The following is a 15,442-nucleotide window of genomic DNA, read 5'->3' on the forward strand; positions in this document are numbered from 1 at the left end:
AGATAAAGGTTACTTGGTGCGAAGTCCAGAGGGTAGGTTTTGTGGTTGAAAATTATCCATTTGAATTTTTGTATTAAAGTTGGTGTTTTTTTGGCAGAATGATGCCGAATGTTGTCATGAAAAAGTACAACATTTTTGGTAATTTTTCTGGGTCTTTTTGTTTGATGGCATTTCTGAGTTTATTTAGCACTTCACAATATCGATTCGCATTAATTGTGATACCTGGTTCAAGAAAATCCACTAACAAAACACTTAACTCATCTCAAAAAACCGTAGCCATAACCTTCTCCTAAGAATTGGAAAGCAAGAGTGGGACCCATTTCATACAAACTTTACTGTAATAAAGCTTCTTTGATAATAGTGTATGGATTGAAGTTCAGTGAATTTGATTTTTAGGAGGCATCATATCAATATATCATCTTTAGTCCATTGTCTGTTCTCCTGAATAATTTTTTCAACCGCTGCAATAGCATCGTCTGTAATGATGGTTTTTGGGTATCTTGTACATTGCTCATTGTGCATTTCTATACATCCTTTTAGAAAATTTGTGCGCCATATTCATACCATTTACACACTCATGCAGTCATTATCATAATAGTCACTAATTGACTATAAATCTGATTACCATTTATCCCTTTTGCAGTTAAAAAATGGATAACTGTATGTAATTCACAACCAGACACGTTTTCTACTATTAGCTTCATGATAGCTGAACTCATGCTGCTAAGAAAAGTATTCTTGCATTATTAGCTAATGAGCTTATTAGGTGGTGTTGGAGAGAAATACCAAAATAGGGAAACTTACTTTTTGAATACCCCTGGTATAATTATTTGTAGTGTTTTGTTTTGATATTTTAATCTAAAATTATAATTAAAACATTGTAATTTTTTTGAAGATTTTCCCCATTTATAGGGAACAGTAAAATTATTAAGGCAATGTCTTCAACTAGATAAGATTTATGATCTTTTGATGTATTGTTGAAAGAAATCAGTCTTGTGAGAGCTAAAAAAAAATTATAACAATTAATACAATACAAAACAAAAACAATTGCAACAATATACAAAAGCGTTTAGAAATATTATGATAAAATCTAAATTGTTAAATCATAAGAGAGGAATTGATGATTAATATGGGGGACAGAGTTACCTAACTATTACTGATAAACATAACAAATATCCATTAAGGAATAGAGTTCAGAGAAAGCAGGAAAACGTGGCAGCTTGGAAGAAGATTATGGTCAAATCTGAAATGGGTATGCATAGTGATAGCTTTTCTGTGAATCAGGAAATATGGAATAGTTATAAGAAAAAAGATTATTTACAGAATTTCGGTAAAGGTTGTTTAGGTAATATTTTGTATAATTTATTGCAAATCATAAAAAATAGATATAATAAAAATGGTAAGGATCAAAATAAAGGCTTGGAATGGCCTAGGGAAATTTACTATGTGATTTGTAAGTATAAGGGATGATGGAGGAAAGAAAAAAAAACATATTGAAGTAAGGATTAGGAGAGGTTTAGGAATATGATGCCAAGTTGAATTGAGGCAATAGAAGGCGGAATAAATAATAGATTGAGGGAAAGATTCAGATTTTAGTAAGAATTTAACAGCCAGACACTAGCAGTAAATTTCAATAGTAGAGCAGGAATACTAAGTAAATGCTAAATATGTTATAAAAATACAGACTTAGGTACAATTTTATAATCTACATCTAAAGTTGCATGTGGATTTTTTGAGTATATTAAGTAAAAAATTTTGGAACTATATAAAAGAAGAATTTTTTTGTGATGAATTATGCATTATATTTTGTTGTTGAATCATTATTGATTTTAATTTTAGGATACAGTTGATATCCTGGTAGGTTGGCATATTGATACATCTCAATCAAATGAAACTAATAAACGTATTTCACAATGTATATATCAATTGTCAACTTATTGGACAGCAGATATGAGTTTTACTTTAGGTTTATTAGATCAGTTATTGGAGGATATGTCTTCAATATCAAATGAATTTGAACAAGAAGAAAACTCCGAAGAAATTGATTGTAGCTTAGATAAGATATTAGCATTTATAAGGTTATATTATTATACTTGTATTTCTATTAATTTTTTTTTATCACGAAGGTCTATCAAAATAGCAAAAAAAAACCCTATTCAATTGTTTTAATATTTCTAAAAAAAAAAGTGAATATAATATGTGATATTATATATATGTGATTAGTATAAAAAATTAATTCATGTAAAATTATTAGTTAATTTATTTATATTAATAATTACAATGAATATTTTTTAGAGTAAAATGTTTTTATGTACTATTTCCTTTTTTGCTGTTTTAAAAGTGATCCATTGATTATATTTTAATTCATTTTTAAACTAAATATCATATAATATTTATTTACTTTTTTAGAGTATTTTGCACAGTTGCTGAAAGTGTTGGGGAGCATTTAAGTCCTAAAAATTCATCAGTTGTGTCTTGGTCTTTTTTAAGTAATGCATTAACAATTGTGTTAAAAACATTGATTAATTGTATGAACATTATATTAAATGAAAATATTGTGGAAGCAGGTAATTAAAAAAAAAAGTTAACCATAAATTATTTTAAAGGTGTTAATGTCAACAAAAATTTGGAAAGATCTATAAAAATATATTTAATTTTTATGAATTTTTAAATTTCCAGAATTAATGAATCATTAAAAATAAATGTGTTTTAAAATTATTTTAGAACACACTATTTATTTGAGTTATTTTTATTTAGTGTGGACTCAAATTTACTAAATTAAGCGATATAAAATTTTTATTACAGTTATTTATATTTTTATTATAGATAATTTCATAATTCATGTATATTTAAATTAATGGAGTCAAGTTTAACTCTACTAAATACTTAAAACTTTCCACTTCTCCTATCACATCCTCGCCTATTGTTACTGAACTCCTCATTTCACCTTCTTTGTCAAACTCGTACTCTATATATTTTGTCTTATACCTTCTTATTCTTAAACCCTTTTCTTCAAGAGCTGATCTCCACAACTCTAGTCTTTGATTAATTTCCTTCCTATTTTCTCTTATTAACACTATATCGTCAGCGAACAAAATGCACTACGGCACCTCTTCTTGTAATTCTCTTAAAGCAAAATCTTGGTGCACTTCTATTTTTACCCTAAAACTAGCTTTATATAATATTTTAAAATTTTTATGTCTAAATAAAATGGTAAAAATTCTTGCATGTGTTGAAGTTTAAGTAGGCTTATCATAGTCTGATAATTCTATAGGTACTTAAGAAATATATGACTACATTAAACCATTTAGTCTGACTATATTTATATGTAAAATGGTGAAAGAATAATAAGATTGATTAATTATTAGTTAGTAATTTAGTAATTCTTCAAATTAAAAACATTGATTACATGTGACAAGTGTCCTGACATAGATTCAGTTCTAGGCTCAAGACATAAGTTTTTTAAACAATATTATAATTCTGTATTTATACAATTAAAAAGAGTTCCCTTCACTGTTGAATAACAGTACAAAAATACCTAAAGAACTATGTCGTTACACATAGTTTTAATATAGTAATAAAACAAATACAATAAAAGACAAAAGTGCACTGAATGTATACAAATAATAACTTAGAATTAGGAATTAAAGAAAGGAATATTAGTTAGGTTACTATTAATTACTCTTTGAAAGACTAAGCCCAAGAAATGTGTGGTTATTTTTAAAAGTTTTTATAGATCCATAACAATAAACTAAGTAACAATTGCAAAAGTTAATTTTATATTGCGCTGAATATTTGATAAGACACAATTGGTGTTTAATAAATACCAAGTAAATTTCTAACTTAAAGTTAATTTAATTATTGTTTTGTAGTATTTTCAATTAATTAAGTATAAACTACATTATTTGCAGCAAATAATTGTATTTGGTTACTTTTGGATATTCTTCAATCTCAAACACCATTAATTAATGATTCAATGTTTCAAGTTATTGAAATGGAAATTTTAAATATTAATGAATTTAACCTTACAGTTATTGTATCAATGTTCAGAATGATATCAAAAGTTAGTTAAATTTTTAATTTTATATTTAATTAATTATTTTATTAAAATGTATATGTTTAGTTTATAAAAGAAAGTAGCACAAACTTATCAAAAAAATTTATTGAAATGTTACTATGCCAAACTTCATGCTTACGACAATTAAGATTTTATCCATCCATAAAGATACATGATTCATATGTTGCTTTGTTTCAAACACTTTTGAGTATGAAAAATGTATCCTTAGTACTTGTTGTATATAGGTATTTATAATAATTGTTTTTTTATCATTCAATATTTTATATAAAATTAACTAATTATACACAAAAATTATTTGAAAATATATAAATAAACATTACTAACACATATCTTACAGGATTCTTAGATATTTTTTCAAAATGTCATTTTATTTTATTTTTTTATACTCATATTTTACAAACGTGATTTTATTGAATATTTTAGATTTATTACTGGTGATTTGGAGAAAGCCTGTCAAACATTGGATAGTAATTTACCTACATTTTGTAGTGAAAATCCATTTACCAATGTAAAATATACACATGAAGAAGCTTCAATCATATTTCATATCTCATTGAAGTCATTAATTGTTATAGGTAAAAACCTAAGTATATAACTGTTTTTCTAAAATAAATATCATCTACAGTTAATGCTAATCAAATGATCTTTTGAAACTAATTGATTAGATATATTTTTATGTGTAAAAATATTAATTTTACAAATACTTAAATTATGATTAAAATATCGATGGTAAAGAAAAACTAAGAAAATTATTAAAGTAAGCATCAAATAAACTTATTGGGAACAAAAAATTTTTTTTATAAACATTCAAATATATGGCCCAAATTTTGTTGAGCTGTGTTATTTTTTTATGTAAAAATGGCCAATAGAAAAATAGTAAATATTTACTTTAGTCATATTTTCAACTCTGAATTTCTATAACTTTTTAAAAAATGCATAAATCAAAATTAGTATTAGTAAGTTAAAAAATGTATATATCATTAAATATATTTTCGTTAATATTTTTCTTTACTAATATAACATATTTACTTTATTGAGCTGTTTCAAATTGGAGTGTTCCTTAAGCATGGTTTCTATCCACTTAGTAATAAGTAGTTCTATTCCATGCTGTTATGCAGATTCACACATATCTTCAAAGGGAGTATTGTCATAAGCCCTTTCGATATCCAGGAATATACCTACTGCATACATTTTATTCTCCACAGCTTTTCATAGCCTAGTGGTTAGGCAATGTAGAGCTGTATCAGCTGAACTGAAGAGTCGCCAGTTCACGCTCATGTTCCGACGGGTTCCCTTGACGGAAGAATCCCTGTTTATCCCAAATTCGTTATTTCATGGTGTTTGTATGTTTTTATCCATATAGTTCCCACGAGTAGTCTAGAAATAAAGGTCCATTACAGCAGAGCTCAATATTGTGTATACTCTTTGGTGTGCCAGGTACCATAGATGATCCTAATGGTCACTTTACCTTTCGGCTAACTACCCTGTGACAAGTTAGAAACCCTTTTACTTGGTATGGCTAGGTTAGGGGGCCTATTCGCTGTTAGCAAGTAGGTGTGCAGAGGCCTACCGGTCCCAATTAACTAAAGTCATGACCAGCTAAGAGCAGTGGTACTTGTTGCCACACCCACTGAATTAATTAGGGTCCGTGGGATTGTTAGGCCTGTGATTCTTGTGGATTCCTCTGCGGAAGATTGTTTATAATAGTGTTATTAATAATGTTCAGTAGCATCCCAACATTTTAAATATTAATTTTTTTATTATTATAGTAAATTTTATGTTTTCTCATTTTTAGGTTAACATTTAGTGACATTAATAACAAATAAAAATCTGTATTTTTATTTTATTTTTTAGCTAATGACAGTAATTCAATTATTGGTATGTGGGCATTACAACCAAGTATTTTTGAGTTATTATCCACAAGGTTAGATCCAACAAATATTAATCTCACAGATTCACAGCGTTACTCACTACTATTTTTATTGTACTCACATTGCAAAAAGTAAGAATTATTTATAAAATTATTTAAATATAAATTGTATAAAATGATATAAATGTTATTATTAATTGTGTATAAACAAAATTTGCAAACTAAATGTATTAAATAACTTGACGATTGTTTAATATAAGTTACTTATCCATTATTCAATATAAATATAAGGTTTTTAAGTTTCTTACAGTAAATTACTAGTAAATATATTAAAACGAAGTAATTATCTCATATATTATATCATATAATATATTTATAGTATACAGGTTTGATTTTAATTTGAACTCTAAAATTATTTAACCCAAATCAATAATAATTTCCTTCACCAACAGAAACATTTATATTTAGTGGAATTGAGAGCAATATAGTTTTTTTGAAGTAAAACTTCTTTACAGAGAGTCCGAAAAAAAATAATCGTGTCTCTTGGTCAGCCATAGTATTTATTTCCATGTATGACCGTTATAGATGAATTCTATTGTTTTATTAGGTATACAGTTCAAATTTTATTGTTTCGCAAATGAAAACATTCGTTAAACGGATTCTATTGTTTTATTAAGTATTTAGTCTAAATTTTATTGTTTTATAATGTTTCTGTAAATAAATGTGTACATTTGTTAATGTGTGCATAAGATACAAGCTTACATTCCACAATTGTTTGCAATTTATTATATTAATATAAATAAATATTTTGTATTTTAAACTCATACAACTGGATCTTTAATATTAACATTTTTATTTTTAATTAATATATTATTTTTTAATAACATTAATTTATTACTAATAAATATTAACTTATAATTTGTTAATTTAATTCACTTGATGTGAATTTCACATAAAGTGATTCAATAGATTATTGAATACAATGATCTGCCAAAATTATATAATTACACAAATTCTAAAAAAAAAAAAAAATTGTATATATTTTTAATTATATTAATTAATGGACTTAAAATAACAATAATTTAATTTTGAAAATAAAGTGCTACATGTATTTATTTTATATTATAACTTAATTAAATCTATTTATTTTTGTATTTATATTAATTAAAATTAATAATAAATATATTTATACTATAATAAATTTTATTAAAGTAAGAAGAGAGAAATCGGAAGCTTTAAAATCAGTTATGGAAATGAATGTTGAAGGAAGAAGAAATAGAGAAAGACCAAAAAAGAGATGTAGGGATGTTAATGAATGTGATAAAAGGATGGCTTATGTGTGTGTAGATAATGTGGGTGATTGTGTCAAGTGGTAGTTTAGAATAAGGGTGGCCGACCCCTAGTAGTTGGGATAATGACAAGGAAAAAGAAGAAGATTTTATGCTTTATAAATACTGTCACATAAAAAATAAACTTATTATCATTTTTAAAATGTCTTAATAAATAAAAAATATATAAACTTATGTATATTTAAAGTTGAAACTCATTTTATTATAGGCATTCAAATTTTATTGCTAGTAGCTCACTAATAACAGCTATGAGAACAAGTGAAAAATCTCAGCAAAGTGTAGAAATAAACTCTCAGAAAAGTGGGAATCTTATCAAAATTTTTAGTATTTTTGATAGTATTTTAAAAAAGGTGATAAACTCTTTTAATTATCTTGGATATTAGATATTTTACTAGTTTTGTTGTTATAGAATGTAAATGTTGATTGCAAACAGTTAATATTAAAATGGATTCATGAGCTTATGGTACAAGCGGACAGTACAAGTTATTTAAGTATAATTTTACTTTCTAAAGAAATGATAAATATTATAAAAACATTAATTTATACAACAATGAAGTGTAATCAACATACACTCTACGAAGGAACAGCACAAATCTTCAATATTGTTCTTGAAAATTCTCTATTTTGTCAATCAAAAGTAAGTTAGAATAAATATTACTATAGGTTTTATTAAAGTATAATGTAAATTAACATTGATTAATTAAAATCATTTTTTTTACAGCCAATATTAATTTTTGATATACTAGATTTATGCCTTATGTGTGTTAATTTTATTGATAACAAGGTCAATAAACTCTATTATGAATTAATTCATAAAATATCTTTTGTAACTGTTCTTCAAAGTTTATCAACTCGGTCATTAGTGAGTAAAAATATTATAAATATTATAAATAATTATTTGAAAATTCTAAGTAATTAAATTGTTTACTTATTTGGTAATAAAATAAGATGATTTTGTATATAATAAGTATTTCCCTCTTTTTCCATGATGAACTTTAATTATTATAAGAGATCATATAATAATTGAAAACACTACCAAAAATTCTTTTTAAGCTGTTTTATCTTCTTTTTTAATTAATTAGTATAACAACATTAAAAAAGACTTAATTTAAATTAAAACACTTTATATTTTTAGCTTTAATGTGAAGCTGAGAAGTTATTAATGTTACTATGATGTTTATTTTTATTTTTTGTGTCTATCATTATTTTTTCTCAGTTCTTACTGGACCAATTTTTTTAAACAGGTCAAAATATCACAAATTGAATCTATTTTGAAGAATTTTATTAAATTATAGAATTTTATGTAGAAAAAAAGATACAATCTGCTTAAAATATATAATAAGTACTTATGATAAAAAAAAATATATTATTATATACAAATAACTTTGAAAAAAAAAAAAAAAAAATTTGTAGAGAAGTTGTTCAGTGGCAAGAGTCCAACTGACTAGTAATTTAGTAAATTAAAGAGTTTTTATAACATACTTGATTTTATAGTTGAAGTAGATCCTCTAAGATCTTTTTAGCCAACATGGAAGATTATCAAGACTTTTTTGGGAGAATAGGGTTTTAATGAGAAGGTTTGGATGATTTTGGAGTTGTAGAATTTTTTGTATCTGAAGATAGCAGTTTGTTTTATGGTTAGGAGTTAGAGGTCATTATGGATTTCTTTTTTGATATGTAAGGAGGGGCGTTGAGTATATGACAAAGAAATTTTGGTGGTGAACTTAAATTTTGTTAATGTTTGACTTTTGCTGCACCTCATAGTTCAATGCCATATGTCAACATTGGTTTAATAAGGCTTTTATATATTATTTTTAAATGATGGTTTAATACTGTAGTAAGAAGGTAGAGGAGTGAATTTAATAAAGATTCAAACTCATTTAGAAAATCAGAAAATAATTTATCCTGATCTTGAGGGTGGGAATAAGTAGAAGAGTTGGCAGTTATTTTTACATATGATATTATTACTAAAGTCAGAAAGAGGTACCTCCTTGTTTTTAGCAAAATATCCATGTGAAGGTTCAATAGTAAGTTGGAGATTTTAGTTCGATTTTGACATCCGAGTATGTTGTAGGTCCTTGTAAATCCGACAACCTCTGTAGTTTGCTGGGTGATCGTTTTGGCATACGGCATATTTAGGTGGAGTGTCTTTGAGTTTTTCTCAATTTGAGGATGCGTAGTTTTGATCACAGCGTATAAAGTGAGGACTATAAGCACAGTATAATATTGAGTGACTGTACTCTTAGTATAACTGTAACTGTATAATGTTTTGTCATTTATGATGTTCCTCTATTTTTACACAAGTATATAATAACTGTTTAATAGAGAAAATATCAGTATCAAGCAACTTCAACTATAGAAATAATGTAATCTTTTAATAGCTTATTTAAAAATGTTTATCCAGTAGAAGTAGAGTATTTTTACGATCAACAAAAGTAAAAAACATTAAAAAAAATGATATTACTTTCTCATTTTTATTTTGAAGCTCGTGTATATTATTGTGGACTCTTAATAGTTGGTTTTTTTAATATTTGTTTTATTTTAGAAATGTGAAAATAAATTCAACAAAAAATTAAAGAATTTGATGGTTTCTCATATGAGACGAAAAATTGATGTCACATTACAAACGGAATATTTTAAAAATTACATGTGTGAAATTTTTGAGCCGAATGGAATTGAAGAGTAAATCATGCTTTTTTTTATATAGCTGTATTAAAATCTATATTGTGAATAATAATTTTATTTTTAGTAACTCTAGCAATTACTGGCTATTGGATGTGATGAATGGCTGTTCTTTAGAAAATGAAGTCGAAAAAACTGATTTATCAACTTATGCTCAACAATATCGTATTTTATTATTCTTTTGGGTTAACTGGGAAGCAGCTAACTTTTGTGTAACAAATCGTCTTCGTACTCCTTTTGGAAAACCAAATTCTACTTTTCGAGTTATTGAAAGTATATATTAAATTTTTTATAACTAAGATAATATCATATATTAAATTATATTATGCTTAAAAATATATTTTAATTAGATGGTATAAAATCTTGGGCACGTGATTCAATTTCAAAAATGAATGAAAATATCCAAGTTGAAAATTTTGAAGGTCAACTAATAAACTTAAGAAATGCAAGGAACTTGACAACCTTTATTGAGTTTTTAGAAAAATCTGTATGTAATGCAATTGATGGTACTGCTACGACATTATCACCGGCACAGAAAGTAAAGTATTTATTAATATTATTCTTTAATTAAGTACACATCTTGAATGTATTCATTAATAATTGGTATCTAGTTACCTAAATATTTAATTTGATGAAAATAAAAATTTGTATTTTGAAGCTGTGATTGAAATTTCTTGTTTTATTAAATACATAAATTATACATAAGTTATGTATTTGCAGCCTGTTCGACATTTTTTTCATACTAATCGGAATACTTGTTATGAGTGGAATACAACTATACGTAGTGCGATGCTTGCTGTTTCCTTAAACTCTGGTTTGAGCTCATCTGCCATTCGTCATGGGCAACATTTAATCCAACATTTAGCTAAGCATTCAGAACTTCCTCTTAAAGATTATATTTTAGTTATTATTCAACTTGCTTGGGCATACTGTAGACTTCAAGAGTCTGACTGCATTAGAGGTCTTTATGTTTGGTCTAAAGAAAATGTTCATTTGAAACTCCCATTTTTAAATGTAATGGCTAATCAAGCTTGTGGAAAGTAAGTCACAATTTTATTGACATGTCATTTATATTTAAGTTAATGTTAAGTATAAATAAAATTTAATATATTTAGATTTGAAGAAGCAGCGGAGTGCTACATTCATATATTAACGGGCAATTCCGAAGAACTAATTATTAATCTTAAAAATAATCATTCACAGAATATAGATGGTTCTTTGATGGTATTACAAAAATTTATATCAGAACAGGTAACTATTATAAAAAGATATAATTTTAAAATTTTAAAATCTGAACAAAGAAAATGAATATTTCTTATTTAATTGTTTTTTCGTAGACTAAGAAGAATTCATAATATATAGATTTAAACTTAAAAATAAAACTGTTTTTTCTGAAAGAATATTTTTAAAGTAATTATTATGATGATTTTTATTATGAAGGATTGTGTAGCTTAATCGGTAACATGACAATGTCTAATGCACATGTTTTTGAATTCAAGACTTGGTCACGGGTATCTCAATTTTCTGAGCGAGATATCACTTCAGTAATGGAGTGACCATCCCTCTTTCTACTGACGGACCAACTTCCCTTTACATATTATAAAGGGTTAAGAAAACTTTTATTTGAAGAAAGCTGCTACGACTTATTATGTTGTAAAAAGCAAAAAAAAAAAAATGATTATGACCATTTTTCATCAAGACTGTTATTTATTTAAATTAATTTTCCCTTCTAGTTTAGTAATGATACTTAAACTAAATTGATTGTTGTTTGCTATTTCAATAAAATAGGTGTTAAAAACTTTTAAAATATGTTAATTCTTCTTTGGTATTTAATCAAATATAACAATGTACATTGTTGACTGTATACATGTATGACTTGAAGCAAAAAAACATTAATACTCTACTATTATTCTTTTTTTTCTTTATAAATGTTTTTAAAATAAATTCTCGTAAGAATTATTTTTTAATCATTTCAATCAATATTATTAAACACCATTGTATGCATTTGTAGGTGGTTAAATATATAGTAAATCCCATAAGATAATACAACCCTTCTATTTTAGAAATCTCCTGATTGTTTACATTTTTTCACAGACTTACTAAAGTATGATCATATTTAACTTAGTTATTTTGATTTAAAAAAAAAAAAATTAGATCTAGGTTGTTTTTAGCTGTGATGCAAAGATGAGAAAGTATTAATTTTACTATGATGAGTTTTTTTTTTTAATTATTTATTCTTTTTTTTTGTGTCTGTTACCACTTTTTCTTAGCTCCCACACCAAACCGATTTCTTTCTACAATACGTCAAAAGATCATAAATCGTATTTAGTCGAACATTACCTTCAAAAATTGAAAAGCTTTCTCTCGTTCACTGTAAATAGGGGAAATTTCCAAAAAAATTACAATTTTAAAAATGTCTAATTTTTGACTTTTGTTCAATTTTTTTTTACTTAAAACTGCCATAACTTTTTTAAAAATAACCAAATGAATATAAATTTATTTATAAATAACAAACAATTTTTTATTTTAAGTATTGCATCAAGACTTTTATCTACGTTTGCCATAAAAGTAATAACTACTTTATAATTTTTTATAATTTTTCTGTAAAAATTACAATACTAAATTATTAAATATCAATTTCATACTATATTTAAATGCTATATTAAATATATTACACTTATAAATTATAAAACTTGTAATTAGGATATAAATAAGGATATAGGAGATCATGTTGTTTTTGGAATAATCCACCAATTTTTACAATTAAATACTATCTACAGATTTGCATCAAAGTGTTATTTATGATAGTAATGTTAATCACTGTCAGATTAAATCTATACTGGACCCAACTATAATATGTCCCCACTGTGTTGATTTTTTTATTAACAATTTTTGTAACTAAATTATTTTGTTTAAAATAATGAAGTATTAATTAATCAAATATTTTAAAATTGACTTACACAAACATTGCAGTTTTTATGTTTAAGATTAAATTATTAAACTTTCTTCTTACAATATATTAATAAAATAATTAAAAATATAAAAGGCTGATAGTTCACTCCTTAAGAATTAGTTATTATATATTTTGATAATATAAATATGCAATTGTAATGGACTAATATTTCTTCATAACATTAAAAAAAAATGCATCAAATTTTAAAGTAATTATTATTAGTAATTAGCAATTATTTAACTGAATACGTTCAATGAGATAATAATTAAGTTAAGTAAAATGAATTATTTTTATATAAATAAACATTTACAATTTATAAAAAAAACTGTATTATATTTAACTGGTTGAGATATTTACTTTTATATTGATATTTCAATAAAAATTGAAAAGAATTGTTAAATGTTATGAATAAAATATAATATTTTTATTTATAATTTTGTTTAGTTTATAATAGAAATATTCTTATTTATAGACAAAAATTATTTTCTAATAAAAGTTTCTATATTTTTATTTTTAGTTAAAAGAATGCTATATGGCTATATGTGATTGGAAACCTTTGCTTGATTGGACACATAGTGAAGATAATATTTTATTAACTGACAATAAAGATTGTTTTTTTTGGCAAAATGTAATTTTTTCAATTTATATCTTATAAAACTCATCTCTATAATTATATTGATATATTTTTTAGAGATTTTTATCAAAAATCAGTTTACAATTCATTAATGATTTAGAAGATGGTAACTGTGATTATATTAATAGTTTAGAAAACTGGGATATTGACTTTCAACCAAAAGTCATTAAGACCAATTGGAATTGCTTTGATATAATTAATGAAGTTCGAAGTAAATTAGTGTATATATTACTGAAAACAAATATTTATAAAGGAAAATTGGATGAGTATGTCATATTATCAGTCAATACTTATATTTAGTTATTTACAATATTTACTATTTTATAGTAATTTCATCTATCACTGTAGAAAATAAGTAAGAGTTTAAAGCAGAACATTGGTGTACTTCTATTCTTACCCTAAAATCTTCTGTTACTCCGCCCACATTTTTTACTCCGGTACATTCAACAGCCTCCCATACGTCTTTCTCAATAATTAAATCTACCTGTCCCTCGTTCCTCAAGATAGTCTTTAATGTTTCTTGGATAATCCTCATTCAGTAATTTTCAAAATAAGCTTTCCACTCTATATACTCTGTCATACTTCTACTTACTCTTGGTCACCTTTAGCTTTTGATAAATTATAAGTAAATCTTTAAAAAAAGAAAATTGTAATATGTCAGTAAAACCATAGTAAACTATAAATAAGTTAATTCTGTATAAAATAACTATAATTTAGGTATCACATTTTGTAGCATAGCTAAACATTTTATTTGTGGTTGTTTGATCATTTATTTTTACAAATAGTGAGGGTTTACTACTATTAGGGTCTCTCATAGTTTAGTTTTCTTATTCTAAAGTTAGGAAAGATAAGTTAACCAAATTATAATAATTAAAAAAAAATTTAGACTATTTCAGCTATTTTTAGATTAAAGCAATAATTTTTAAATCTACTTAAAGTGTTATGGAGGTTGAGATGATCTCTGTAGCATTTTCAGTCATCTCTCTGATATTAGTCAAGTAGTATATTATAAAACTGGCACACTAGGAACTTTTCAGATATCCAATTTATCTACTATTTTTCTTCTTCTTCTTCTTCCTCGCCTTGATCCCAACTACTTGGGGTCGGCCACCCTTAATCTAAACTTCCACTTGACATGATCTCCCACATCTTCTACGCTCACATAAGCTGTCCTCACATCACACTCAATCTGCTATTTTTTTATAAAGAATTTAATATTTAAATTTCACTTTTACTTAGTTTCATCTATGAAATATATGAACCAATTTATACTTAGCTAACTAAAAAGTTAACCTTATTTAATAATCAAGTTATATAGTATACATATTATATATTTAATTTAAAATAAATAAGTGGTTTAATTATTACACTTAAAATAATATATGCTGATAAATATTTATTTAAATAAAATATATAGGAGCATATATAAAAAAATGCTCCTATCACCTACACTAAAAAAAACAATTTGAATATTTCTTAAAAAATTACTAATTGTAATAATTTTTTTTCTTTTAGAAAATTAAAACCTATTGTAGAAGATTGTCAAGAAGTCATACGTAATATTTTTCAAGAATGTTTGACTGATAGTCTTTTGGAATATTCTCAAGAAGTATCTATACTTTCTTATGCTATAAAATGTATTTTAGAAGAGAAACCTATGCAATGGGATGTGGTATGTAAATATTGTAATATTTTAATAGTAACAAAAAATTTGTTTTATGTAATTTTATAATGTATTATGATTATGAAAATTGACTCAAAAAAAAAAAATCCCAAAGAGCAGTAACCTGGGTACCTAACTTAACGATTTGTAATAATTAAAATAAATTTGTTTTGTACATAATGACTTTCATTCCAAAAAAATGATACATTGACT

General features: G+C 25.1%; 1 protein-coding gene across 1 annotated transcript in view; it reads left to right on the forward strand.

Moving 5' to 3' along the window:
* The window catches only part of LOC126905535 (serine/threonine-protein kinase SMG1), a 39,731-nt gene that overhangs the window by 4,720 nt on the left and 19,569 nt on the right, over nucleotides 1-15,442 (forward strand). Inside the window, exons 8-24 of the mRNA XM_050685321.1 lie at nucleotides 1,840-2,078; nucleotides 2,410-2,567; nucleotides 3,912-4,063; nucleotides 4,124-4,302; nucleotides 4,502-4,653; nucleotides 5,933-6,080; nucleotides 7,506-7,647; nucleotides 7,707-7,934; nucleotides 8,019-8,159; nucleotides 9,843-9,979; nucleotides 10,047-10,252; nucleotides 10,330-10,517; nucleotides 10,700-11,019; nucleotides 11,095-11,230; nucleotides 13,450-13,560; nucleotides 13,624-13,832; nucleotides 15,082-15,238. Coding sequence (XP_050541278.1) covers nucleotides 1,840-2,078; nucleotides 2,410-2,567; nucleotides 3,912-4,063; nucleotides 4,124-4,302; nucleotides 4,502-4,653; nucleotides 5,933-6,080; nucleotides 7,506-7,647; nucleotides 7,707-7,934; nucleotides 8,019-8,159; nucleotides 9,843-9,979; nucleotides 10,047-10,252; nucleotides 10,330-10,517; nucleotides 10,700-11,019; nucleotides 11,095-11,230; nucleotides 13,450-13,560; nucleotides 13,624-13,832; nucleotides 15,082-15,238 — 3,003 coding nt within the window. The remainder of the gene's footprint in view (nucleotides 1-1,839; nucleotides 2,079-2,409; nucleotides 2,568-3,911; nucleotides 4,064-4,123; nucleotides 4,303-4,501; nucleotides 4,654-5,932; nucleotides 6,081-7,505; nucleotides 7,648-7,706; nucleotides 7,935-8,018; nucleotides 8,160-9,842; nucleotides 9,980-10,046; nucleotides 10,253-10,329; nucleotides 10,518-10,699; nucleotides 11,020-11,094; nucleotides 11,231-13,449; nucleotides 13,561-13,623; nucleotides 13,833-15,081; nucleotides 15,239-15,442) is intronic.

The sequence above is a fragment of the Daktulosphaira vitifoliae genome, unplaced genomic scaffold, assembly GCF_025091365.1.
Source record: "Daktulosphaira vitifoliae isolate Bord-2020 unplaced genomic scaffold, ASM2509136v1 Scaffold_4, whole genome shotgun sequence".
Taxonomy (NCBI): domain Eukaryota; kingdom Metazoa; phylum Arthropoda; class Insecta; order Hemiptera; family Phylloxeridae; genus Daktulosphaira; species Daktulosphaira vitifoliae.